The 26,800-nt window shown below is 45.1% G+C and overlaps 1 protein-coding gene across 1 annotated transcript in view; it reads left to right on the plus strand.

The window, feature by feature from the left end:
• The window catches only part of aco2 (aconitase 2), a 36,538-nt gene that overhangs the window by 768 nt on the left and 8,970 nt on the right, over positions 1-26,800 (plus strand). Inside the window, exons 2-12 of the mRNA XM_033013560.1 lie at positions 4,893-5,032; positions 6,816-7,074; positions 9,954-10,046; positions 11,583-11,741; positions 12,639-12,789; positions 14,575-14,679; positions 15,732-15,823; positions 18,816-18,921; positions 24,774-24,931; positions 25,882-25,955; positions 26,512-26,623. Coding sequence (XP_032869451.1) covers positions 4,893-5,032; positions 6,816-7,074; positions 9,954-10,046; positions 11,583-11,741; positions 12,639-12,789; positions 14,575-14,679; positions 15,732-15,823; positions 18,816-18,921; positions 24,774-24,931; positions 25,882-25,955; positions 26,512-26,623 — 1,449 coding nt within the window. The remainder of the gene's footprint in view (positions 1-4,892; positions 5,033-6,815; positions 7,075-9,953; positions 10,047-11,582; positions 11,742-12,638; positions 12,790-14,574; positions 14,680-15,731; positions 15,824-18,815; positions 18,922-24,773; positions 24,932-25,881; positions 25,956-26,511; positions 26,624-26,800) is intronic.

The following is a 26,800-nucleotide window of genomic DNA, read 5'->3' on the forward strand; positions in this document are numbered from 1 at the left end:
TTTCCCCCTCAGTTGATAAAGCTACTTGGAAAAACAGCTAAGTAGTGGAATCAAGTTAGACAAAAATGCTGGAGAAACTCAGCGGGTGCGGCAGCATCTATGGAGCGAAGGAAATAGGCAACGTTTCGGGCCGAAACCCTTCTTCAGACTGATTCAGTGGAATCAAGTGTTGACACGCTTAACTAGTGAACTGTCAAAGCCTCATATTTTTGGGTCAGAGTCCTTCACCGATTGGTGTTTTCGTTATTCACTGGTGGACATCTAGGCCAGGCCAGCATATGAACCTTGTCCTTCAGAAGGTGAATCACCCTGCAGTCCTTTTGGTAAAAGTTATGCCTGCCTACATTATAACAGATTTCTATGAGGAAGGAAAGATTGTCGGTACTTTTCAAAATAACATGTCGCCGCCGTGGTGCAGCTCGTAGCGCTGCTGCTTCACAGCACCACAGACCTGGGTTCGATCCTGAATTAGGGTGCTATCTGTGTGTACGTTCTCTTTGTGACATGTGGATTTCCTTTGGACACTCCAGTTTCCTCCCGGATCACAACGCTGTCCAGTTGGAAGGTTAATTGGCCTCTGTAAAAGTTGCCTATACAGTTTGGGGAGTGGATGCAAACGTGAGATGACATAAACCTAGAGTGAATGGGTGATTGATGGATAACATGGGCTCGATGGGCTGAAGGACCTGTTTCATGATGTATTTTTCAATCAATCAGTCAGTCAGAAAGGTGAACAACATGGAAGAGCCTTATAGATTAAGGTATTCTCATGCACTTGCTGCCTTACACAGTGGAAGAGGTCAAGAGATGTTGTTGGATGTTAGCAAGCAGGTGCATGCAGTTTGTTGATGGCGCACATCCACTCCCTACACAATTTACAGAGGCCCATTAACCTACAAATCTGTATGCCTTTTGGATGTGGGAGGAAAGTGGAGCTTCCGGAAGAAATCCATTCCTTTACAGGGTGCAAACTCCAAAGAGTCAGCACCCGAGGTCGGATCGAACCCGGGTCTTTGATGCAGTGAGGTAACAGCTCTACCAGCTGCGCCATTGTCGTTGATAGTGACAAGGCATCAATATTTTTTTTTTCAGAGCTGCATGTTTTATTTATTTTTTTATTTAACCTTTATTTAACCAGGAGAAGTCTCATTGAGATTAAAAATCTCTTTTACAAGAGAGTCCTGGCCAAGACAGGCAGCAGCACAGTTCCACAGTTACAGACAATAATTTAAAAACAACAGAGAACATATAAATAGAGTCCCAGTCAGAACATCATCAAACAAAGCATGTACAGACAGAAGAGCCCGCTTCAACATCATTAAGAAGGGATTTCAATCTGTTTATAGAAACCAGCTCCTTAAGTTTCAGTTCATGCTGCAGCTGGTTCCATGCAAAGGGAGCAGCATAACTAAATGCCCTTTTCAAGCACTTATGCTTGTCAAGCACTTATGCAATTTAACATGTTTGAACCTGGATATGGTAATTGCCATATGTTAGCCTAACCCCGAGTTTTTTTCTCTTTACTAACTGAGTACAGTTCTTGCTGCTTCTGGCCTGGAATTGAAAGGTAGTCTGATCTGTCAATTTACTGAATAGAGGGAGTCCCAGTAAAATGGTTGCTGTCAGATGCATCTGTTTAGTTTTTCTGGAAAATGTTTTATTAACTGTAGAATGTTATAGTGGCATGGCGTTTAAGATTATACAAATTATATGCATGGATATGCACGGTATTTTGAATTTCTTAAGAATTTTATATCTAAATTATTTCACTAAATGCTATGTTATCCTTTGAGAAATGTAGTGTATGACTGACTTTACCGTGGAGAAAGTTGGCCGTGATACAAAGTGAGCGCAAGGCTGAAAATTAGTAACTAAGGTGATTCCAAGGACAGAGAGTGCAGGTTTTTTTTCTCTCTTGACTTGCTCATGGCAGCTTCATGGGTTGCGAAGGCTGAACAATCTGGAGAAGGCTGAACAATCCCAAGGCTGAATTCACTTATTAAAATTGTGCTTGTGCTTAAACTTTGACATGAGCCTAGTTTAGTTGGTCAATTATCTTGCCAATCATCGGAATAGGGAGTGTCCTGCAATGTGAATGTCAGAACAGTTCCCAGCTGCTTGAAAGACCACACTGGGAGTTGAACAGGTTGTTGCAAGTCATTCTACAATAGTGTTCAACGCTTTAAAAGTTTTAAAATTTAAGTTGTGAGAGTACAACGCTGATTTGTTTTAGTTTTTGGGATATAGCGTGGAAATAGGCCTCACCGAGTCCACACCAACCTGTGCACTAGTTCTATCCTACACACTAGGGACAATTTACAGAAGCCAATTAACCTTCAATCCTGTACGTCTTTGGAGTGTGGGGGGAAACCGGAGCACCCAGCCACCATCCCCAGCAGTCACAGGGAGAACGTACAAGCTCCGTACAGACAGCGCCTGTAGTCAGGATCAAACCCGAGTCTCTGGCACTGTAAGGCAGCAACTCTACCACTGTACAACCCATTTGATTTAATTAAATTTGGTTTCACTATGTTGGAAGTAATTCAAAATACTTACATTTAAATATTAAATGTGGGAGCTGAGCCACGTTATTACAAAAATAAGCAACCTTATTACAAAAAAAGACTTTGAAGGCGTTCATTCAACGGTAACCTCCTAGGACACCTGAGATAGGAAGTTGCCATTGTTTCCAAATCTATTAAAAGTGGACATTTTGGGATCACCTTGCTTTTCCATCGTATGACCTTGTGTTGAAGAAATTGTTCTATCAAAACTGGACCATCTATTAACCTTTGCCGGGAGAAGGGGCGATGTTATCATCCATCTTAAATATCCAACTCATTAAGCGGTAATTGTTTTCCCTAGGGTTGCATTGCCTTTGTGACCTAAGGCTAGATACTGAGTTTCATATTGGTGTTTAACATAGCAGAGAATGGTTCAATACAGGAACTGGCCCTGTAGTCTACCGTGACTTTTCCCAGGCCGGAAATGTCAAAGACGAGATGGCATAACTTTAGGTTTAGAGTGGCAAAATTTAAAGGAGATGCATGGGGAAAGTTTTCCATAGAGACTGGTGGGTGCCTGGAGCATGCTTTTTAGAGTTTAGAGACACAGTGCGGAAACAGGCCCTTCGGCCCACCGGGTCCGTGCCGACCAGCGATACCCGCACATTAACACCATCCTACACCCACTAGGGACAATTTTTACATTTACCAAGCCAGGTTAATACCTGCAAACCTGTACGTCTTTGGAGTGTGTGAGGAAACCGAAGATATGGGAGAAAACCAATGCAGGTCATGGGGAGAACGTACAAACTCCGTACAGACAGCACCCGTAGTCGGGATTGAACCCAGGTCTCCGATGCTGCCTTCGCTGAAAGGCAGCAACCCTACCACTGCGACCACCCAAGGGTGGCGGAGGCAGATATGATAGTAGCATTTAAGAGGCCTATTTAGGTCGATATATGTGATATGGATCAAATGTAGTCAGAGGAAGATTAGTTTAACTTGGCATCATGTTCACCACAGACATTGTGGACTGAAGGGCCAGTTCCTGTGCTGTATTGTTCTAAGCTCAGCCCACCATGCCTGTGTCTAGCACAATGCCAAATTAAATCGTATTTGCCTGCACATGACCCATATCCCTCTATTCCCTGTCTGACTACGTTTGGTAAAAGTCTTAGCAAATTTCCTACACTGCTTTACATCAACTGGTGCATTTTCCAGTTGGGGTTGCTTGATGTAGGTGTCCCAGTTGAAGGCAGCATTCATTAAGTGTCCTCAGCTTGCCTGCGTAGTCGAAGGCAGCAAAAAGTCAACAGCATTTGGGTGACTCGAATCGTGCAGAACATCCTCGAATTGTCACAGCGCAGACCAAGGCCATTTGGTCTGTTATGTCCACACTGTCTTCTTGTAAGGCAAATTATTCAATCCTGTGTTCCTCCACCTTCACTTACTCCACAGCTCTGTAAATCTTTTTCCTTCCATGTCCTCATCCTTTTTGAAAGTGCTGATTGAATCTGTTTCTTATAAGCTGAAACTTCTACATTCTCTGCACAAGGAGTCAAAAGGATTACATACTATTCTACGCTTGTCTTTTGTCCATCATTTGACTCACTTGGTCTGAGAACTTCCACCTATTAGGTGCAGCTTTCTTCCGTTCATCCTATCCAGACAATTGAGGATCAGTCAAATTTCCCCAGGACCTTAGCTTCAAGGAGAACAAACTCAGTATCTGTAATTGAGCCTGGAGTCTGGTGGAGACTAAAGATTTTCTTTGCAGAAGGACATGAGCGAATAAATTGGAATCTTGTGATAGAGAGGCTTCATGATCATTGTCATATCAACATTTCATTTCCAGAATTATTAAAACAATGAAATTCTCAAACCCCCTTGCTGGATTTGAAACTTTCATCGAATATAGTCCAAGCCTGGATCTAGAACATAGAATCTAATAACTCTTCAATGGTACTTTATTGTCGAGTGTATCCAAGTAAAGTGGCTCTTTTTTTGTTGCATGTTCAGTGACATATACATTATGCTATATATTAGGCACAATCATACTAAGTTTAACAGTGTTAATAGTAGACTCTTGTACCAAAACTCTCTTGCAATAATGGTTAACAATAATGGTTTTGTCTTCCTAATTACTTGGTATATTAACTTACAGTGATTTGTGCACAAGGTCACCAGGTCCCTCGAGCAAATCCTTCACCACTTAATAAATACTCTATTCTTGTATTATGTAGTGACACATTTGATGGTACTTTCATGTTATGTTCATTGCCAGACTAAGTTGTATCCATCACTAACCTCTCTGCGGACTTTGTAGCATAATTTAACATGCCCTTTTCTGTGGATTGTTCATGATCTGTGGTTTTCATTACGTTGCAGCAAGCCTTGAACCATGGGATTCGGAGGTACCATCTTTCCGCTATATGTCGGCGGGCCAAAGTAGCTATGAGTTACTTTGAGCCCAATGAGTACATCAATTATGAATTACTGCGGAAAAACATTGACATCGTTTCCAAAAGGTAAAGAAGGATATTTCAGACATTCAAACAGATTGGGCGGAATGTTAAACTTCAACCTTGTGGACAACATGATGCCTATCGGGCTGGGAGGGAAGTACCACCTGGAGCAGAATAGTCCCAATTATACTGAATGATATGCGCCTGTGTCGTAAATATTATCCTGCTTTTGTGTTCCAGTAGTCTTGGATGTGGGATCTCCAAGCTTATTATCCCGTACATTCCAACTCCTCCTTGTGATGCAGGTTCCACTGTGGACTTTTTTAGAGGAATTGGATAAATATACATTGAAACTAAATTGCAAGGCTACAGGGAAAAGGGCGAAAGTTGGCGGTTGGAGCTAGCGTGTTCCTTTGGTAGATAAGTAGCACAGATAAGAGGGGCTAAAACAATGTTATGCAGCTTTCAGTAGCTTGGGATAATGTTTATTTACTGTGAAACACTGAAGAATGTGAAACGTGTCACAAAATAACAGGTCCTGTCGTATGTCACAGCCCCACTTCTATTTCCTTCAATGATACACCTACAAAAACATGTTTCTGTGTAATTATATGCACCTTACATTGGCAGTGCAGAATCAGCGACCTTTGTTATGGATGATAAGTGATTTGTAATGGCAGCGCATTATAATTTATTCTTTGAAAACACAGACCGAATTATTTTTGGATTATTTTGCCCAGTTCATTCCACTCTTAAACTTTGCCTTGCGTAGAACAGTGCAGCACAGAACAGGCCCTTTTGCCCACGAAGCTGTGCCAAACATGATGCCAAATTAAACCAATCCCGTCTGCCTGCACATAATCCGTAAGCCTAGATTCGCTGGATTTTCATGTGCCTATCCAAGAACCTCTGTGATGATCTATTGTATATATATATATATCTCCACCATCACCAGTGTGTTAAGTGTACGGGGGTCGCTGGTCGGCACGGACCCATTGGGCCGAAGGGTCTGTTCCGCACGGTATCTCTAAACTAATTCACATGCACAGGTCTTGTCTGCCGTAGTAGAGACTCAAATGATTCAAATCTCTGAAGTCCTCCCTCATGCACCAGTTCCTTCACCATATATGGGACGACATGATGGCACAATGGGCTAAGTGTTCGGCTGGCGACCGGAAGGTAGCCGGTTCGAATCCCGCTTGGAGTGCATACTGTCGTTGTGTCCTTGGGCAAGACACTTCACCCACCTTTGCCTGTGTGTGAATGTGTGTGAGTGATTGGTGGTGGTCGGAGGGGCCGTAGGCGCAGAATGGCAGCCACGCTTCCGTCAGTCTGCCCCAGGGCAGCTGTGGCTACAGAAGTAGCTTACCACCACCGTGTGTGACTGAGGAGTGAATGAATAATGCGATGTAAAGCGCCTTGAGTATTAGAAAGGCGCTATATAAATCCCATCCATTATTATTATTATTATTATTATATATTAGACACTAGACAATAGGTGCAGGAGTAGGCCATTCATCCCTTCGAGCCAGCATCGATCAATTCAATGTGATCATGGCTGATCATCCCCAATCAGTACCCCGTTCCTGCCTTCTCCCCATATCCCCCGACTCCGCTATTTTTAAGAGCCCTATCTAGCTCTCTCTTGAAAGCTATTGAATTGCAATGTTGTTCTATTTCTTGTCTCACTAGCTTTGAGCTTCTTTCTGCAGATAGAAGGGATTGTGTTGAGATTTCTGTGAAACTGATGTATGCAGTTGTGTTGTATTTTAATTCATGCAATGCTTTTCTTCTGAGATCGTTTTCCTCATTTAAGGCTAATTTGTCACATGTTGTCCCATGATAGGTTGGACAAGCCCATGACACTTTCGGAAAAGATTGTGTACGGCCACTTAGATGACCCCGTCAAGCAGAAGATAGGTCGTGGGGAGACGTATCTGCGCCTGCGTCCGGACCGGGTGGCCATGCAGGATGCCACTGCTCAAATGGCCATGCTTCAGTTTATCAGCAGCGGCTTGCCCACAGTAGCCGTGCCGTCCACAATTCACTGTGACCACTTAATCGAGGCTCAGATTGGGGGAGTAGAAGACCTGGCAAGAGCTAAGGTACTTTGGACATAGAGTCATACAGTGTGGAAACGGGCCCTTCAGCCCAACTTGCCCAGACTGACCAACATGTCCCAGCTACACTAGTTCCACCTGCCCGCGTTTTGCCCATATCCCTCCAAACCTGTCCTATCCACGTACCATTTGTGTAAAAATGTTAACCCATGGGTTCCTATTAAATCTTTCCCCCACTCATTTTAAACCTCGGTCCTCCAGTTCTCAATTCCCATACTCTGGGCAAGAGACTCTATGAGTTTACCCAATCTATTCCTCTCATGATTTTGTCCACAAAGACTTGAGGCTTTTGGTGGCGTGATGGGAAGTCATATAATTGAAAAGAATCCTTTAGCCGAAGAACAACAACTCTGAATGCGATGCAATTAAAAAAAAATAGAATATGATCCCTTGTTTTTTTTCTCTCATCCCTTTTAAGCCTGCATCTTCACCAGCATTTTTCCATCCCTCAAATTACCTTTTCTTCTTGGATTTCTGACCCCTCTTTTTGTTTTCTCTTCTGTCAAGAGGACATTCAAGGCTCCGCACTTGGCCCCCTCCTCTTCATCATCTACATCCTTCCCCTTGGTCAGATACTCCGCCACTTCAACCTGGACTTCCACTGTTATGCCGATGACACCCAGATCTACCTCGGCACCAAATCCCCCCCACAATCCCCCCCTCTCCCATATCAACACCTGTTTGTCAGCTATAAAAACCTGGATGCAACATAACTTCCTCAAACTCAACAGCGATAAAACAGAATTCCTCCTCATAGGCTCCAAATCCACACTCAGCAAAATCAATAACCCCACTCTCATCATCGATGGCACCACTGTCTCCCCATCTCCCCAGGCCTGCAACCTTGGCGTGATCTTTGATTCCACCCTCTCACTTGAGCCTCACATCCGCCATGTCATTAAAACCTCCTTCTTTCACCTCCGCAACATCGCCAAAATCAGACCCTCTCTCTCTCAGACCCGCTGCTGAAAGACTCATCTTGATGTGTTGGAAGGAACTGCAGATGCCGGTTTACACTCATCCATCAATTTCATTTCCTCCCGACTGGACTACTGCAACTCACTTCTCCTTGGCATCAGCTCCACCTACATCAACCGACTCCAACTGGTCCAGAACGCAGCTGCCCGACTCATCACCCACACCAAATCCTGGCATCACATCACTCCAGTCCTCAAACAACTTCACTGGCTTCCCATCTCCCACCGGATCACCTACAAAATCCTGGTCCTCACCTACAAAGCCCTCCACCATCTGGCCCCCCCATATCTCACTGACCTCCTCTCCCCCTACCAACCCTCACGGTCCCTCAGATCCACATCAGCCGGTCTCCTCTCCATCCACAAGTCCAACCCCGGCAGTTTTGGGGACAGAACCTTCTCCAGGGCAGCTCCCAGGCTCTGGAACTCCCTCCCCCAACTGATCCGCAATTCCGTGTCCCTCACCATCTTCCAGTCCCGCCTCAAGACCCATCTCTTCACCTCTGCCTATCCTTAGCCCCACGTCCCCCTCCCTTTTCATCTGTGCTTGAATTGCCTCATATTGTGTTTTGAATTGAATTCTGTCTTTAATTTGTGTACTAGTCATGTCTGTACTATTTATTTCATTCCGCTTACATGTTTTTCCTCTACTTGCTAAATTTTTGTAAGGTGTCCTTGAGACTCTTGAAAGGTGCCCATAAATAAAATTTATTATTATTATTATTCATAAATGTTGCTCTTTCTAAATCACTTTAATTACTGTCACCAGGAGGTGATCCTATAAACCCCAGGTTGGCTCCTTCCACTCTATCGCAAAAATGCGGCTGCTTTGTTTCATTTTGGAGAAATGGGATAGGTGACGTTTTGGATCTTATAGAAAAATATAAAATTATAAAAGGTCTGGACAAGCTAGATGCAGGAAAAATGTTCCCAATGTTGGGCGAGACCAGAACCAGGGGCCACACAGTCGTAGAATAAAGGGGAGGCCATTTAAAATTGAGGTGAGAAAAAACTTTTTCACCCAGAGTTGTGAATTTGTGGAATTCCCTGCCACAGAGGACATTGGGGGCCAAATCACTGGATGGATTTAAGAGAGTTAGATAGAGCTCTAGGGGCTAGTGGAATCGAGGGATATGGGGAGAAGGCAGGCACGGGTTATTGATTGGGGACGATCAGCCATGATCACAATGAATGGCGGTGCTGGCTCGGAGGGCCGAATGGCCTCCTCATCACCTATTTTCTATGTTTCTATGAGACCCTGAAACGTCACCTATTCCTTCTCTCCAGAGATGCTGCCTGACCCGCCGAGTTACTCCAGCATTTTGTGTCTTCCTTCCGTGTAAACCGGCATCTGCAGTTCCTTCCCACACATCAATATCTTTGTGTTGCATTGTTTCTAACCACCAGGTTCGAGGGTTGCACCCAACAACTAATTACCTCCTGGTGGCTCAGCACTTCAACTCCCCCTCCCATTCCCCGTCCGACCTCTCTGTCCTGGGTCTCCTCCATGGCCAGAGTGAGCAACACCGGAAATTGGAGGAACAGCACCTCATATTCCGCTTGGGGAGTCTGCATCCTGCGGGCATGAACATTGAATTCTCCCAATTTTGTTAGCCCTTGCTGTCTCCTCCCTTTCCTCAGCCCTCGGGCTGTCTCCTCCCATCCCTCAGCCCTCGGGCTCCTCCTCCTCCTTTTTCCTTCCTTCTCCCCGCCACCCCCTATCAGTCTGAAGAAGGGTTTCGGCCCGAAACGTTGCCTATTTCCTTCGCTCCATAGATGCTGCTGCACCTGCTGAGTTTCTCCAGTATTTTTGTGCACCAACTAATTGGCCTTCATTGCTTGGTTTCATTACTGATCACTTATGCCATTTTTGTTTCTCCTTTGCAGGACCAGAATGCCGAAGTTTATAATTTCTTGGCAACGGCAGCAGCAAAGTATGGAGTCGGCTTTTGGAAACCTGGCTCTGGCATCATCCATCAGGTGAAGAAGCAAAAACCCATTCCCAGCCCTCGCTTTGAAGCCTGCCGCACTCCACCTCCCCTCCCTCCAGTCCCCCCCCCCCCCCCCCCCCCCCCCCAGGAACACCCACTTAATTAACATCTTGGCTTTCCTATTGCACAAACCAAACGCAGACTCGAGGAGCACGGAGAGATTCACCTTTGTTTTTTGATTCTTGCCAAACATAACCAAGAGCGGGCGCCAGTGGCTAAAACAACTCTCACTTTGATGGGAGTGCCTCCCCCCCCCTTCAAACATAAAAAACAGCCAGCAGAGCGTTGCTGACTCTTGTGTATGCTTCACTTACAAGCAGCCAGCACTTGAGGCTTGCTCAATGCCATTTCGCAAATGAGCATGTAGTTGTTACAAATTGGATGTTGTCAGTAGAAGGCGAGACTGAATAGAACACATCGAAGGCAGCTTTCATCTCTGCGGGGTGAAAGGCAGCATCTTCTCAGCAGCAATATCCCTGCCTTCCCCATTAATTAACAACTTTCCATTTGTCTTTCCTACCCCTGTGTGGTGCACGCAGGCGTTCTGCTTTGTTTTGGCTCAGTGCCTCTGCAATACAGCCTTTGGCACAGTGCTGGAGCAATACAGCCTCCACTGGCAACTTGCATCACAGGGATATGTATGTGATGTACCCTCCTCTCTAGAGCTGAAATTTTAGTTTGCCAAACTAAACACAGACGGTTACCATCTGGTAGGGAGACTATTTACTGCTAAGATGCGCTCTCTCTCTTTTTCCCTCCCCCTTTCCCTCCCCCTTTCCCTCCCCCTTTCCCTCCCCCTTTCCCTCCCCCTTTCCCTCCCCCTTTCCCTCTCCCTTTCCCTCCCCCTTTCCCTCCCCCTCTCTCATAGAAACAGAAAATAGGTGCAGGAGTAGGTAATTCGGCCCTTCGAGCCTGCACCGCCATTTAATATGATCATGGCTGATCATCCAACTCAGTATCCTGTACCTGCCTTCTCTCCATACCCCCTGATCCCTTTAGCCACAAGGGTACATCTAACTCCCTCTTAAATATAGCCAATGAACTGGCCTCAACTACATTCTGTGGCAGAGAATTCCAGAGATTCACCACTCTCTGTGTGAAATTCACCACTCACTGTCATAGTGAAGCTGTAAATAGCCCAGCAGGACTCTAGCTTAACGCACTAAGACAATAGGTGCAGGAGTAGGCCATTTGGCCCGAGCCAGCACCGCCATTCGGCCCCTGTGATCATGGCGGATCATCCACAATCAGTACCCCGTTCCTGCCTTCTCCCCATATCCCATGTTGGAGAATGAGCTACTCTTTTAGAAGGTGACCAGTCTGTAGATATATGTAGGTAGATATATGTATCTATCGGGAAAGGGGGACTGATTTTGGATGATCAGCCATGATCATATTTAATGGCAGTGCTGACTCGAGGGGCCGAATGTCCTCCTCCTGCACCAATTTTGTGTTTCTATGAGTAGAGATTTTACTAGGGAGCAGCCTCCAATGCATGCTGACAAACTTGGCACCTTATTTACAGATTATTTTGGAGAACTATGCCTATCCTGGCGCCTTACTGATTGGCACAGACTCCCATACTCCGAATGGTGGTGGCCTGGGTGGCGTCTGTATCGGAGTTGGCGGAGCGGATGCAGTCGATGTGATGGCCGGCATTCCTTGGGAGCTGAAGTGTCCAAAGGTAAAGTACCTGCTCACATTTGTTCAATCACAGTCATTTGAGGTGAGACTTGCCTGATAAATGTCTAATCTCCCTTTTTTCCCCTTTCCACCCTGACAAAACATGCAAAGGCAATCCGATTGCTGTTAACACTGTAGCATGGCTGAAGCCTAGGCCATTCTGTAGTCTCTAATCAGTAAGACGAATGAATAGGCAATATGTTGTTAAGACCTGTTTTGTTTTTGAAACTAAAACATATCTAAGAGCTTCACCAGGGGAAATGCATTGAAATGCCAACCATGTTCATACGTTATAGGAGCAGAATTAGACTATTCGGCCCATTGCGTCTACTCCATCACTCAAACATAGCTGATCTATCTTTCTTAACGCCATTCTCCTGCCATCTCCCTATAACCTTTCACTAATGGTAACTCTTTCAATATTTTTGTGGTTCCCTTCCAGAGAAAATCTAATTTCTTGTTTATTTATTATGACATTAAAAACATGTTAAAAGCTGTTACTTATAATGACTGGTAGACATGAAATGCTGGAGAAACTCAGCGGGTGAGGCAGCATCTATGGAGAGAAGGAATTGGCCACGTTTCGAGTCGCGACACTGCTGATACCCAGGGCCGTCTTAACAACATTCTAGGCCCCCGGGCAAAGCAGTGCACTGGGGCCCCTACACTTCCAGTCTCTTTATGCCGAATCAAATACGCCGTCATGCACTTGCGATGTTCTTCTCCGTTTTCATGTTCTACAGTAACATTCTACAATCCATAGATTAGCGTGGGGCCCCTATGCTCGTGGTGCCCCGGGCAACTGCCCATCCGTTAAGAAGGCCCTGCTGATACCTTACTCTGGCAGGAGTTAGTTTCTTGTATTGTAAAATAAAACGCTTGCTTGTTTTTCCATCAGGTTATTGGGGTGAAGCTCACAGGAAGTCTATCAGGCTGGACTTCATCAAAGGACGTCATCTTAAAAGTGGCAGGCATTTTGACAGTTAAAGGAGGCACTGGTGCTATAGTGGAATATCATGGGCCAGGCGTGGAGTCCATATCTTGCACAGGTACTTGAACAAATGTGCTTACAACATTGTCACCTTACATATTGTTATTACATATTACAAGGATAGTCTCGTCCCGAAAAGTCACCTATTCCTTTTCTCTCGAGATGCTACCTGATCCGCTGAGTTACTCCAGCATTCTGTGTCTATTCCTACATATTTTTAATATCTCTACTCGTCTACTTGTCTTCTGCCCTTTATAACTTTGCATCAATTTACCAGCATAATTTGATCAACAATAAATATTGTTTAAGTCTTAAACCAAAGCTGTTGAAAATCTTGAAAGCAAGCAGCAACTGTGAATTCGTTGTCCTATCTGGGATACATGACAATAAACTCTCTTGACTCTCTCGACTTCTTGACTTGACTTGACTTGAAATAAAGGGCCTGTTCCATTTGGCGATTTTTTTCGGTGACTGCCGGCATCATTGACTGACGTATCAGGTCACCGATAAAGTCGCGGCGTGATGCGTCGGTGATGTGGCGTGATGACGTATCGACGCACGGTGTCTCCTCAAGCGTCACAACTTTTTTTTTTGTCGCCGCTGAATTTTGAAATGTTCTGATACGTCAGTCAATGAGGCCGGCAGTCGCCGAAAAAAACGCCAAGTGGGACAGGCCCTTAAACGAGAGTTCATATTCCAGGGCAGTGATCAGAGAAGTAATCTGTTTCCATTTGCAAAAAAGCGGCCTGATTTTCTGAGTATTTAGTGTTTTCTGTTTTATTTGCGATTTTTCACATTTTACTGAATTTTGCTTTTAGAATATTGTTTGTGCCATTTTGCTGCATTACTCAATGGATGACAAATATAATTACCCCCGACAGCTCCAATGAAGAAGGGTCCTGCTTCTCAGAATGCATTGACTCCCGCAAAATGTTGCCTCCTGCCTGGGGTGCTCTATTGCCACCTTGTGTTCACATTCTGTGTGCCACATGGATAAGATTCAAGATTCAAGAGAGTTTATTGTCATGTGTCCCTGATAGGACAATGAAATCCGAACATAGTAGGCATGACTACAGAACAGATCAGTGTGTCCATATACCATTATATAAATATATACACACATGAATAAATAAACTGATAAAGTGCAAATAACAGATAATGGGCTATTAATATTCAGAGTTTTGTCCGAGCCAAGTTTAATAACCTGATGGCTGTGGGGAAGTAGCTATTCCTGAACCTGGTCGTTGCAGTCTTCAGGCTCCTGTACCTTCTACCTGAAGGTAGTGGGGAGATGAGTGTGTGGCCAGGATGGTGTGAGCCCTTGATGATAAAACAGCACAGCACAGGGACAGACCCTTTGGCCCACAGTGATAAGTCATAATAAGGGAGCTATTATGTTCAGGGGACACGGGTAACAAAATCAGAAAAGCTAATTACAGTCTCCAGAACTTCACGCATATTGCGAGCAGGGAGCACTCACTATTGTAAGGTGGGACGGGCAAATTGGATGGTAAATCTGCATAGCTTCCCATGAGTTGATTCAACAGCTAGTTGAATAACTGTGGCTATACCTATGACCACATGCTGAGCAACACTAGTACAGCCTCACCCTCTGAAATGCTCCCAGAATTTTATCTATCTCCAGTGTAAACCAGCATTGTAGTTCCATTGTTATCCTTGCCTTCAAAACAATTTAATTTCCTCCCAGTTCTTGCAGATCTTGTTTTATTATCTACAAGAAATGTTGGATCTTATTACAAGGGCTGTGGAAGATGTGTGGTTTCTCTTGAGTGAAAGGATGAAGTCACGGTTTAAACTAAGCTAATCCACTCTCACTTGTCAGGCATGGCTACAATCTGCAACATGGGCGCTGAGATTGGAGCAACCACCTCAATCTTCCCCTACAACCACAGAATGAAGAAATACTTGGAAAAGACTGGCAGAAAAGGTGGGTTAATGGCGAACGACAACTTTGGCATCTGAGTGTGGTGAGATTGTACCGAATGATTATACGAGTGTTTCCCAGTGTGTAGTGGGGGAATGGATCAGAAAGTGGGATAACATGGAACTAGTGTGTGAATGTGTGATTGTTGATCAGCGTGGACTTGGTGGGTCGAAAGGCCAGTTTCCATGTCGTATCTTTCATTGAAAGTGGTGATAGAGCAAAAAGAGACCACAGAAAGTTGTATTACTAGGTTGTATTAAGCATGCAGGTACAGCAGGCAGTGAGGAAAGCGAATGGCATGTTGGCCTTTATAACAAGAGGAGTCGAATTTAGGAGCAAAGAGGTCCTTCTGCAGTTGTACAGGGCCCTAGAGAGACCACATCTGGAGTATTGTGTGCAGTTTTGGTCCCCTAATTTGTGGAAGGGCATTCTTGCTAATGAGGGAGTGCAGCGTAGGTTTACAAGGTTATTTCCCGGGATGGCGGGACTGTCATGTGCTGAGAGAATGAAGCGGCTGGGCTTGTACACTCTGGAGTGTAGAAGGATGAGAGGGATTCTTATTAAAACATATAAGATTGTTAAGGGTTTGGACACGCTAGAGGCAGGAAACATGTTCCCGATGTTGGGGGAGTCCAGAACCAGGGGCCACAGTTTAAGAATAAGGGGTAAGCCATTTAGAACGGAGACGAGGAAACACTTTTTCTCACAGAGAGTTGTGAGTCTGTGGAATTCTCTGCCTCAGAGGGCGGTGGAGGCCGGTTTTCTGGATACTTTCAAGAGAGAGCTAGATAGGGCTCTTAAAATTAGCGGGGTCAGGGGGTATGGGGAGAAGGCAGGAACGAGGTACTGATTGGGGATGATCATCCATGATCACAGTGAATGGCGATGCTGGCTTGAAGGGCCGAATGGCCTACTCCTGCACCTATTGTCTACTGTCTAGAGGCAGCGTCCAAGGTCAGGATCGAACCATGATCTCCGGAGCTGTGAGGTGGCTGTGCTATCCGGAGTGCTGGAATGAATAGGCTCTCAAATGTTCATTCTTTTACAATTTTCAGAGGTTGCTGCTTTGGCTGAAGAGTTCAAGGACTTGCTTGTTCCTGATGCGGGCTGTGAATACGATCAACTCATTGAAATCAACCTCTCCGAGGTAAGGATACCTTGCTGTTTTAGTATTAACTTCCATTTAACATCAACAAGTGTACGTCGTTCTTAAACTAGGGGTTCCTTCTCCCTTGGCTTATTATTTTCACTAAGGAAGGGAAATATATTTTATTCACACTTATCATAATCCCTTTATCAGATTGTAACATTGAGAAACACAGCAGATAATCCGAATACAGCAAAGTTTCACCATGCGAAAAATAACTATTTACATTTATTTAATTTGAGAAAGAACTGCAGATGCTGGAAAGATCGAAGGTGGACAAAATTGCTGGAGGAATGCGGCAGGTGAGTCAGCGTCTATGGAGAGAAGGAATAGGCAACGTTTCGTGGTCTGAAGAAGGGTCTCGACCCGATACGTCGCCTTTTCCTTCTCCATAGATGCTGCCTCACCCGCTGAGTTCCTCCAGCATTTTTGTCTACCGTACATTTTTACAGTAATATCTTTTGAGGATTAAATGTCGATCACTCCACATCTGATGAGGTGAAATGGGATGTAAGAAGAAAAGCATATAGCATGAACATGGGATAAACCACTTGGGCTGAACAACCTGGTTCTGTAGAGGGTTATCTGTGTGACTCCCCACTGATATGGAATATGCCGCTGGTGATAATTCTCTAGGCTTGGGTGGTTTGAGGTACCAGAAGCTAACTCACAGTAGAAGGCCATTTAGCTCTTCATTGAATAGCAGAGATTTTAATTTAATTAGGCTACTTGGTTTAAATTCAATAAGGCACCATTTAAATGGTTGCAATTGTGGAATCAACATAGAACACCGAGAAGTACAGCATGGGAAGAGGCCCTTCAGCCCACAATGCCTGTGATGAACATAGTGTTGAGTCAGTCTGCACATGAACCACATCCCTCCATTCCATACATATCCATGTACCCATCTAAAAGATGTATGTTAATAGTGCCAGCCAACTGTAAAGTAAATGGTTATTAATCTATTATTGTAGGTCATGTAATTATAATTTGTGGCCAACAGTCAATGTTTGTTGTTTGTAAAGAATTATTTAATTGGGGGGGAAAAAATGTGGGTCTGAGTTTGTTGTGATGTTTGACTACACCACCTCCTCTCTTTCTAAACTTAATTATCTACTGAAAATTGTATTGGGCCTAGTGCAGAAACTAATTGATTTCAACCTTTTTTTAAAATGTATTTGCAAAACATCTATTTGCATGCACTTCCAGGGACTTGAATGCACAGAGGTAGATTTTGTCATCCTTTCCATGCTTGTACTCGGAGCAGGAGGGAGTAATTTGTTCCACCTGGTCTTGAAGAACGTCAGGATTGTTGATCGGTCTGCTGAGCTTCAATCCCACAGGAGTAAACATCCTCGTCAACAGCTTCCTGGGATTAAGCAGTTTCTCCTCTTGAAAATTAGCGGGTTTTTTTTGGCTGGTTTCCTCATGGCTTTGAAATCCTTTTTATTTTTGTGGGCCTGCCAAACTCTGTGTGCCCGAAGGTGCAGTATCACAGAAAAATAACACTGAGCATTTGAAGCAGGAATCAAATGTACCCTTTGGATAGATGTCATAAGGAATAGGAGTAGAATTAGGCCATTCGGCCCATCAAGTCTACTCCGCCATTCAATCATGGCTGATCTATCTCTCCCTCCTAACCCCATTCTCATGCCTTCTCCCCATAACCTCTGACACCCGTACTAATCAAGAATCTATCTCTGCCTTAAAAATATCCACTGACTTGGCCTCTACAGCTGTCTGTGGCAAAGAATTCCACAGATTCACCACCCTCTGACTAAATAAATTTCTCCTCATCTCTTCCCTAAAAGAATATCCTTTAATTCTGTCACTGCTCTCTTCCTCTGATGTTGGCTGATTTGTGCTTGCCTAGTGTCCAGTTCACAAGACATTTGTCTGTCAGCCTGTTACTGACACGCATGTCCTCAACCTCAATTGGTGTTAAGTGGACAAGTTATGGTTCCATGGTCAAGTTATAATTCACTCCTCTCACCCTTCTTCCGTCCCTTTCCTGGGGAGGGATAAGTTTCCTGCTTTGATTACATGGTGTCAGAAGGGACGGGCATTAGTTTTGGCTGCATTGCTGCTGTATGTGCACCGAGGACCTGTGCTGCAGAACCCGCTGCGCCTCGACCCAAGTTGTTAAAATGCATCTAGCATCTCTCTGATAATGGGGGAAAGCTTCCCAGGTATATCCCGATCACAAAAAAGCAGGACAAATCCAATCCAGCTAATCGCCACAGAATCCATCTACTTTGACATCATAATGATGGAGGCCGTTGTGAACCATTCTACAAAGAAATACAGACATGAAAATGATTTAACATCCGAATGGAGGTCAAGAATCAAGAGTCAAGTGTGTTTTATAGTCGTATGTCCCCAACAGAACAATGAAATTCCTAGGTACACAAAAATGCTGGAGAAACTCAGCGGGTGCAGCAGCATCTATGGAGCGAAGGAAATAGGCAACGTTTCGGGCTGAAACCCACACAAAATGCTGGAGTAACTCGGGGGGACAGGCAGCATCTCTGGAGAGAAGGAATGGGTGACGTTTCGGGTCGAGACCCTTCTTCAGACTGCTTGAGCTTCTTTTCCTTTATTATATTGTTTACAGAGTAATACGTTTACGTATTCCATTGTGCTGCTGCAAGTAGGAATGTCAGACAGGGTCTCGATCCGAAACGTCACCCATTCCTTCTCTCCAGAGATGCTGCCTCACCCGCTGAGTTACTCCAGCATTTTGTGTCTATTTTCAAATTGTACTTTGCTCTTTCTGAAATAAATAGATAATTTTGAACATTCCGGCCAAAATCACTTGTTATCTGCCAGGTGCTAGTTTTCTCTATTTTATGTACTTTGTGTCTGTTATTTTAGTTTTCCAGAGTTGTGTTTATTTTTGTCTCTCTCTTAACCCTGTATACGATCTTTTCAAGCCAGCCATGACACTTTTTTTTACTATGTTGCTAGAAGATATTTCTTTGTCTTGTTTCAGCTTAAACCGCTTATTAATGGTCCTTTCACCCCCGACCTTGCGCACTCAGTGTCAGAGATTGGGGCAACGGCTGAGAAAAATGGTTGGCCACTTGATATTCGAGTAGGTAAGGACAGTTTCATTTTAAGACCAACCCTGTTTTGCCTGGCCTGCTGGTGCTTGGTCAATAGACTGTGACCTCTTGATAGCTGAGATAGTGGCGGCCTGTTGAGAGGGCGGCACGGTGGCGCAGTGGTAGAGTTGCTGCCTTACTGCACCGGAGACCTGGGTTCAATCCTGACCATGGGTGCCTGTCTGCACGGAATTTGTACATGCTCCGTTTCCTGCATGGGTTTTCTCCGGGATCTCCGGTTTCCTCCCACACTCCAAAGACATCCAGGTTTTTTAGGTTAATCGGCTTGGTATACTTGTAAATTGTCCCTAGAGTGTGTAGGGTAGTGTTGATGTGCGGGGATCACTGGTCGGCGCAGACTCGGTGGGCTGAAGTGCCCGTTTCCTTGCTGTATCTGTAAACTTAACTCAACTAAATCTGCAAGGGACTTATCTGAACACATCATTGATTTTTATTGAAATCAAGAAAAACTACAGGTGCTGGAAATCTGCACCAGAAAAACTGGAAACGCGCACCAAGTCAGGCAGTATCTGCGGAAAGAGAAACTGAGTTAACATAGCATAAAGTGCTGGTGTAACTCGGCGAATCAGCCAGCATCTCTGGAGGATATGGATAGGTAACATTTTGAGTCAGGACCTTTTGTTCAGACTGCAGTTCCTTGGTTTGAAATTTTCTCCACAGCAAATTCTCCTCAAGATGTGCCTACTTTGAAGTGTTCCCCCTCTCTCCGGCGGGGTTCTGTGAGACCTGTGACGTTTTGGGTCAGGACTCTTCTTCAGGCTGTTTAAGAAGGAACTGCAGATGCTGGAAAATCGAAGGTAGACAAAAATGCTGGAGAAACTCAACGGGTGAGGCAGGCAACTATGGAGCAAAGGAAATGGGCAATGTTTCGGGCCGAACCCCATCTTCAGACCCGAAATGTTGCCTATTTCCTTCGCTCCATAGATGCTGCCTCACCCGCTGAGTTTCTCCAGCATTTGTGTCTACTCCTGCTTCTTCAGACTGATTGTTGTAGGGGGGAAGGAAGCTGGAAACAAGATGGAGGGGGGGGGGGGAGGAGAGAAAGCGGGGAGAGATGGGATAAAGGGAATATTTCTTATATCTTGGGCTCAGGATTTCTGTAATAGGCTGCTGACGAAGCCACCTGGTTGATAGATTAGTGAGGGTAGTTAGAGAGAGAAAACAAAGGAATATGAAAAGGCTGTGAAGTGCAGACCAGAGTGGTAGGCCTGGGTAGAGTGGATGCGGAGAGGATGTTTCCACTAGTGGCAGAGTCTAGGACCAGAGGGCATGTCCTCGGAATAAAAGGACATAGCATTAGAAAGGAGATAAGAAGGAATTAATTTAGTTAGAGGGTGGAATTCTTGGCCACAGACTGCTGTGGACGCCGTCAATGGATATTTTTAAGGTGTAGATTGATAAGATTCTTGATCGGCAAGGGTGTCGGGGTTTGGGGCGATGGCAGGAGAATGGGATTGAGGGGGGAAAGATTGATCGGCCATGATTGAATGGCGGAATAGACCTAATGCGCCGAGTGGCCTAATTCTGAAGTTATGAACTAGAAATGCCCAGCAGATCAGGCGGCATCAGTGGAGAGGGAAACAGCCTTGTGTAATGTTGTAGATGGGTAACCAGCAGCTTAACTGGCCACTTCTGATACAAACAGAGAAAGCGAGTCACCGAGGAATCGTTGAAATCAATATCATGTTCTGAAGACCGCAAAATGTTAGATGATGTGCCGGGTCTCAGTGGAACTGTGCAGGAAGGCATGCACGGATTAGTTTAGTGATACCGCCTAGAAACGGGCCCTTCAGCCCAGGGAGTCTGCGCCGACCAGCGATCCCCACACATGGGGGGCAATTTACAATTTTAACCAAAGCCAAATAACCTACAAACATGTTCATCTTGATCAATTGTGTTTTATCATTAATGTTTTATTATTATTATTATTATTATTAATGTTTAGTGTTTTCAGAGTCATTCGTAACTGTCACTATGTCATGTTGTTACTTGTGGGTGGAGCACCAAGGCAAATTCCTTGTATGTGAATACTTGGCCAATAAACTTACTTACTTACTTACTTTGGGAGGTGGTGGAGAAAACCCACACAGGTCACGGGGTGAACGTACAAACTCTGTACAGACAGCACCCGTAGCTGGGGTCGAATGCGGGTTTCTGGCGCTGTGAGGCAGCAACTCTACCGCTGCGCCACCAAGGAACGGGGAGTTAGAGCTAATTAAATGTAATGAACAGACTTTTATTGTGCGTACTGTAGATTGATGGGGACGGGGTATCATTAGATTATACATTGGCCACAATATTACTGCCTGCATGCGATAACATTCAGAGTTTGAGAGCTGCAAGATGCAGAGTATTTTTATACATGCAACCTAGCATAACATACAGAAACAGACAAAACATTTGCTTACTGCATTGTGGCTAATTACTGTTAGGTCTTGTGATCTCATCCTAGGCATAAAGTCATAAATCGGGGAGAAAGCAAGAGAATGGGGTGAAGAGGGAAAGATCGATCAGCCGTGATTGGATGGCAGAGTAGACTTGATGGGCCGAATGGCCTAATTCTAAGCTCCTATCACTTCTGGAAACGTACATTTTCTTTAGTTTTGCAGGCTGCATTTTGAATTCTAAATTGCAGCCTCTTCAGCAATAATCCTCTCAACAGATTCCCCATTAAAATGCAGATGCTGAGAGTGTACAATATTCCCTGCGGTAATGGAGCTAGCCTTGGTTGTTCTTACAGCCTGCCTGCCTACTAAAGGCAGAAATTACTGCCTGTGGGCTGTGTGGGCATGAGTTTAATGCAATGATGTTGTTGTTTTTTCCTTTACCGAGGATAGTCAGATGAAGACTTGTGATTCATTTTCTGCTGCCATTTTGGGTTGTTTGCTCAGTAGTGAGTGAGCACGGTTTTGTTGAGAAGGTATTGCAGTTTGTCATGGTTAACACTCCTCCTATTCTGGCTTAAAATTTAGGTTTCCTTCTTCATAAACTAAAATGCATGCAATTATATGACGCCTTTGTCATCCCCAACATTAATAAGAATATAACTCCAACTCACTGCATAGCGAGCACAGCTTGTAATGTGCAGAAAGAGATTGCACTAGGTGTATTCAGCACAACAGCCGAATGCAGACATCTTTTAAGGGCCTGTCCCACTTACGTGATTTTTTTTCGGCGTCTGCCGGCACCCATCATAGTCGCAGCAGGTCTCCGAAAATACTCAACGTTGAAAATCCAACGGCGTCCAGAAAAAGGCACGACTCTTTGGGCGACTACTCACGACCATACATGCGTCACCCCGTGACATGCCTGAAAGAGTTGTACCTTTTTCTGGTCGCCGCTGGATTTTCAACATGTTGAACATTTTCGGAGACCTGTTGCAACTATGACGGGTGCTGGCAAGTCGCTGAAAAAAACACGTAAGTGGGACAGGCCCCTTATTTACACAATATTTGGCTAGTTATCTTTGGTTTGAGGCGTACGTACGCTGGATGTTACGGGTTCCTCAATATGGAGTTAGCCAAAGGTACAAAATGCTGAAAGATCTTAGTCGGCGTGGATGACTTTATGCTGTCTGCCTCCATGTGACTGCCCTGAATCTCTGAGCTGCATTTAAACTGCATATTAAAATAACCCACTTGTGAGCTGTAGTTGATTGTCCCTGTCGCTTATTAATTCTCTTTACTAGCAGCTTGTAAAGAAAAAAACATGATCATTCTGCTGCAATGTCGTTTACACCATCGCTCTCGGGTACACCTGAGTGAATCAACCATTAATTCTAGTCTCTGGGATTTTATTGCTGTTGGGTAAATGGTTCCCTTGCCACCCACCAGGGGCTGGATCCTGCACTCTCTTCCCTTCCCTCCTCTTCCCCCAAGGAGCCCTGGATTCCGTGCTCCTTCCTGCCCGCTGGGTCCTGGTTCCTCTGCACCTGCTTCCCGCCTGCCGGCTTTGGGAGTACTGAACCATTTGACAAACTGGGCCTGCTGTAATGTGTCTGGATGTACCTGGGGGGGGAAGTGGGTTAAACATGCCAACCAGGTACAGTGACGTGCAACTGAATGAGAGGAGGTTCAATTGGAGAGCAGTTCAGTCCATCTGGGCTAACTGGCCTGTTTCAATTCTACATATTGACTTTAATATTTGTGTGATGACAATAGACAATAGGTGCAGGAATAGGCCATTCGGCCCTTCGAGCCAGCACCGCCATTCAATGTGATCATGGCGGATTTTTTGCCGCTATTTTTAAGAGCCCTATCTAGCTCTCTCTTGAAAGCATCCGGAGAACCGGCCTCCACCGCCCTCTGAGGCAGAGAATTCCACAGACTTGCCACTCTCTGAGAAAAAAGTGTTTCCTCGTCTCCGTTCTAAATGGCTTACTCCTTACTCTTAAGCTGTGGCTCCTGGTTCTGGACTCCCCCAACATCGGGAACATGTTTCCTGCCTCTAGCGTGTCCAAGCCCTTAACAATCTTATACGTTTCAATGAGATACCCTCTCATCCTTCTAAACTCCAGAGTGTACAAGCCCAGCTGCTCCATTCATCGTCCTTCTATTTCTGGATTTATTGTGCTATCTTATAATTGGTTGGACCAGTTCTGCCTTCATTTGTTTATATATTAAGGGATGGGATAAGCCGTCTGCCCATCCTGTGGCATATTCCCTTATGTGGGAATCTTTAATGCCTGTGACGTTTGCTCCCCAGCAGCTCTCAGCATGAACAGATGCCCTTCTCCTGGACCAGACTTCCATTTAGTTTGCTTACTCAATCAGTTATCTGTACCTTTTTATTGTAAACGTCTTGTCTCTCTTTTTTTTTTGCTTGACTACTTGAAGTCGTCTTGGTAAATGTTTTTTAATTTTGCTCGTGTTTCTTTGAACTGTTTAAAAGTTTACCCATCAGTGCAATGAGGCCCAAGGAAACACCATCTCCGGTTGATCCATTCAGGCGTATCCAAGGGAGATGGTGTAAAAGACAGGATGATAGGTAGACAAAAATGCTGGAGAAACTCAGCAGGTGAGGCAGCATCTATGGAGCGAAGGAAATAGGCGACGTTTCGGGTCAAGACCCTTCTTCAAGCAGGATGGTACATTTTTTTTCTTATAAGCTGCTTGTAAAGAGAGTTAATAAGAGAGTGGGGATGATCAATCACAGCTCGCAAACTGAAGGGTTTTTTCCCTATATAGTTCAAATGCAGTTTTTAATAGTTTTTCTTTCATTCTACACTCAATTCTATTTTCGTCGACCTTTACATTCTCAGTGTCATGGGCTGAGGTTTATTACGGCCACGTGTACCAAGCTACAGTGAAGAGCTTTAAAATCTAACTCTCCAATCAAATCGGATGATACTATACATATATACAGTCAAGCCAAACTCAAGTACAATAGGTAGAGCAAGAGAAAGATACAGCGTGCAGAATGTGGTTCTCAACATTGTATAGACTGATACAGTTTGGAAACAGGAAACAGGCCCTTTGGCAAAACTTGCCCAAAGAATTGGGGATGTGCAAAAATTGGTGAGAGAGGGTGGGAAGTGGGGTGGGGGGGGGAGGAGAGGGAGTCAGTCTACCCCACGACAGAAGGGGGAAGGTATTGTACAGTTTGATAGCCACAGGGAAGAAGGATCTCCTGTGGCGCTCTATAACAACATTTAAAAGACATTTGGACAGGAAAGGGTTAGAGGGATGTGGGTCACAGGCGGGCAGGTGGGACCAGTGCAGGTGGGGAACCTTGGTCGGCGTGGGCAAGTTGAGCTGAAGGGCCTGTTTCCGTGCTGTATGACTATGACTGTGTCAGTACTAAAGAACGTTGTTTCTGTCTTCCAGGTCTGATCGGCAGCTGCACCAACAGCAGTTATGAGGATATGGGCCGTTCAGCTGCAGTGGCCCAGCAGGCAATCAAGCACGGGCTGAAGTGCAAGTCCCAGTTCACCGTAACCCCCGGCTCCGAGCAGATCCGTGCTACCATTGAGAGAGATGGATACGTGAGTATGCAAGTACACTTCTGAACCAAGGGAACTTCACTGGCATCCAGATTAGTCCGTTTCATAAGGCTATTGAATTTCTATTCACCAACGTTCATATAATTTCCACATGCGTCATCCATATATTACCAGAACTCTCATCTTCTTTGTTTGTACCTGTATTTGTTCCCGAAACGCCGCAAAAACGGTACAAGATAGCGCAACTATTTTAGGCCCACCTTACCATTGACCTGCGATGTGAACTAGCAAGTTTCGTTCAGATTGATGTTATATTTTACAAGTTATTGACTTTTTTAAACTTTAATAAACCTGGCAGTCGCGCTCTCACTTGCCGGTCTCCCTGCGCAGTTGGGTAGGGATACCGTGGCGTCACAATGGGAACCCGTCAGCCACACGTGCGCAGTTGGGGGAGGATTGCCGGGCCCACCGCCATTTTGAGATCGTCATTTTGACTCGCCTCACAACGGGGATCTCTGGCGCCATCAAACGGGGACCCAACGGGTCCACCGACCGTCTAGTTTAATAATAAATCTGCCTGTAGCGATCGCCTAAAATTCCTTTGAGCAGTTGACGCTGTCTTTGGAAAGATGGGGTGGGTGGCGGGGAAAGGGCAGGAATGATGGAGTGAATTTATATTTTGTCCTGTGCTTTCAAATTGGGATCAGACAGCCTTGCACAGGGTTGCAAGTGTAGGCATGCGGCTTTTAAATTTGGAAAATAATAAAGAATGCTGCAATTCCTACCACTTGCAAAATTCCCCAGTTTGGAGTGTAATAAAGGCAGCCAATTAATCTGCAGAACATTTACTTTGAACTGATGGATGATTTGGTCTAGTTTTTATATTCGGCAGCTTGAAGCAAGGAGGCTTTGTACAAGGAGATGCTTTGTTGTGAGCAGGAAGTGTGGATTGGGTGGAGGCTAACATTCAACACTATTTTCTGTCTTCGCAGGCTCAAATTCTGAGGGACTTTGGTGGGCTTGTTCTTGCCAATGCCTGTGGGCCCTGCATCGGACAGTGGGACAGGTAAAGTGATCACACTTCTGTTTGCTTCTCATTGCACTGAGCCCGAGGGCCGGTCGGAAATTAGTTTATCTTGCTGCCTGTGGTACTGGTTGGTATTGTGCAGGATAAATGCTCGCCAATACCAAGTTGGAGTTTACTCAGCAAGAAACTCTTCTTCCCCCCCCCCCCCCCACCCCACAAAAAGCTACTGTTAGATCTTGCAGGTGATGCAAGATTGAACAGCAGGTCAGCTGAGCGGTAGGGGGAAGGGGGCGGAGGGAAGGGGTGGGGTAGAGAGGGAAGGGGGGGTGGGGGAGAGATGGATGGGGGTGGGAGGAGAGGGAGAGGGGTGAGGAGAGGGAGAGGGGGAGGAGAGAGGGGTGGGGGAGGGGGGAGATGGGGTACCACTATGAGGTACCACCTCCAGTTTAAATTCCATTTGGAATATTTTGGAGAACCAAGAAACCAAGCGTTTTCAGATTTCTGGTGTTTTGCTGGGTTTTTTGTGTTACTTTTACTACGGTTTAATCTACTCTTGAGCTTCACTTGTTTCTGTACTTTAAAAATTCCATTCAAGGAAGGACGTTAAGATGGGCGAGAAGAACACGATTGTGACCTCCTACAACAGGAACTTCACCGGACGCAACGATGCCAACCCCGCCACCCACGCCTTCGTCACGTCACCCGAGGTAAAACACCACAACGCACGTGTCGCTTTGCTTTTAACTCTCAAACAAGTCCAGTGACATTCCCAGTCCAGGCCAGACGTGAGCAATTGAATGCAACGGAACGGGAGAGAGAAGAAAGGTGGAAAAGTAAGGTACGACAAGCATCGGAGGAGAATACTGACACAATCCTTGCCCTTC

This window comes from Amblyraja radiata, chromosome 38, assembly GCF_010909765.2.
Source record: "Amblyraja radiata isolate CabotCenter1 chromosome 38, sAmbRad1.1.pri, whole genome shotgun sequence".
Lineage (NCBI taxonomy): Eukaryota > Metazoa > Chordata > Chondrichthyes > Rajiformes > Rajidae > Amblyraja > Amblyraja radiata.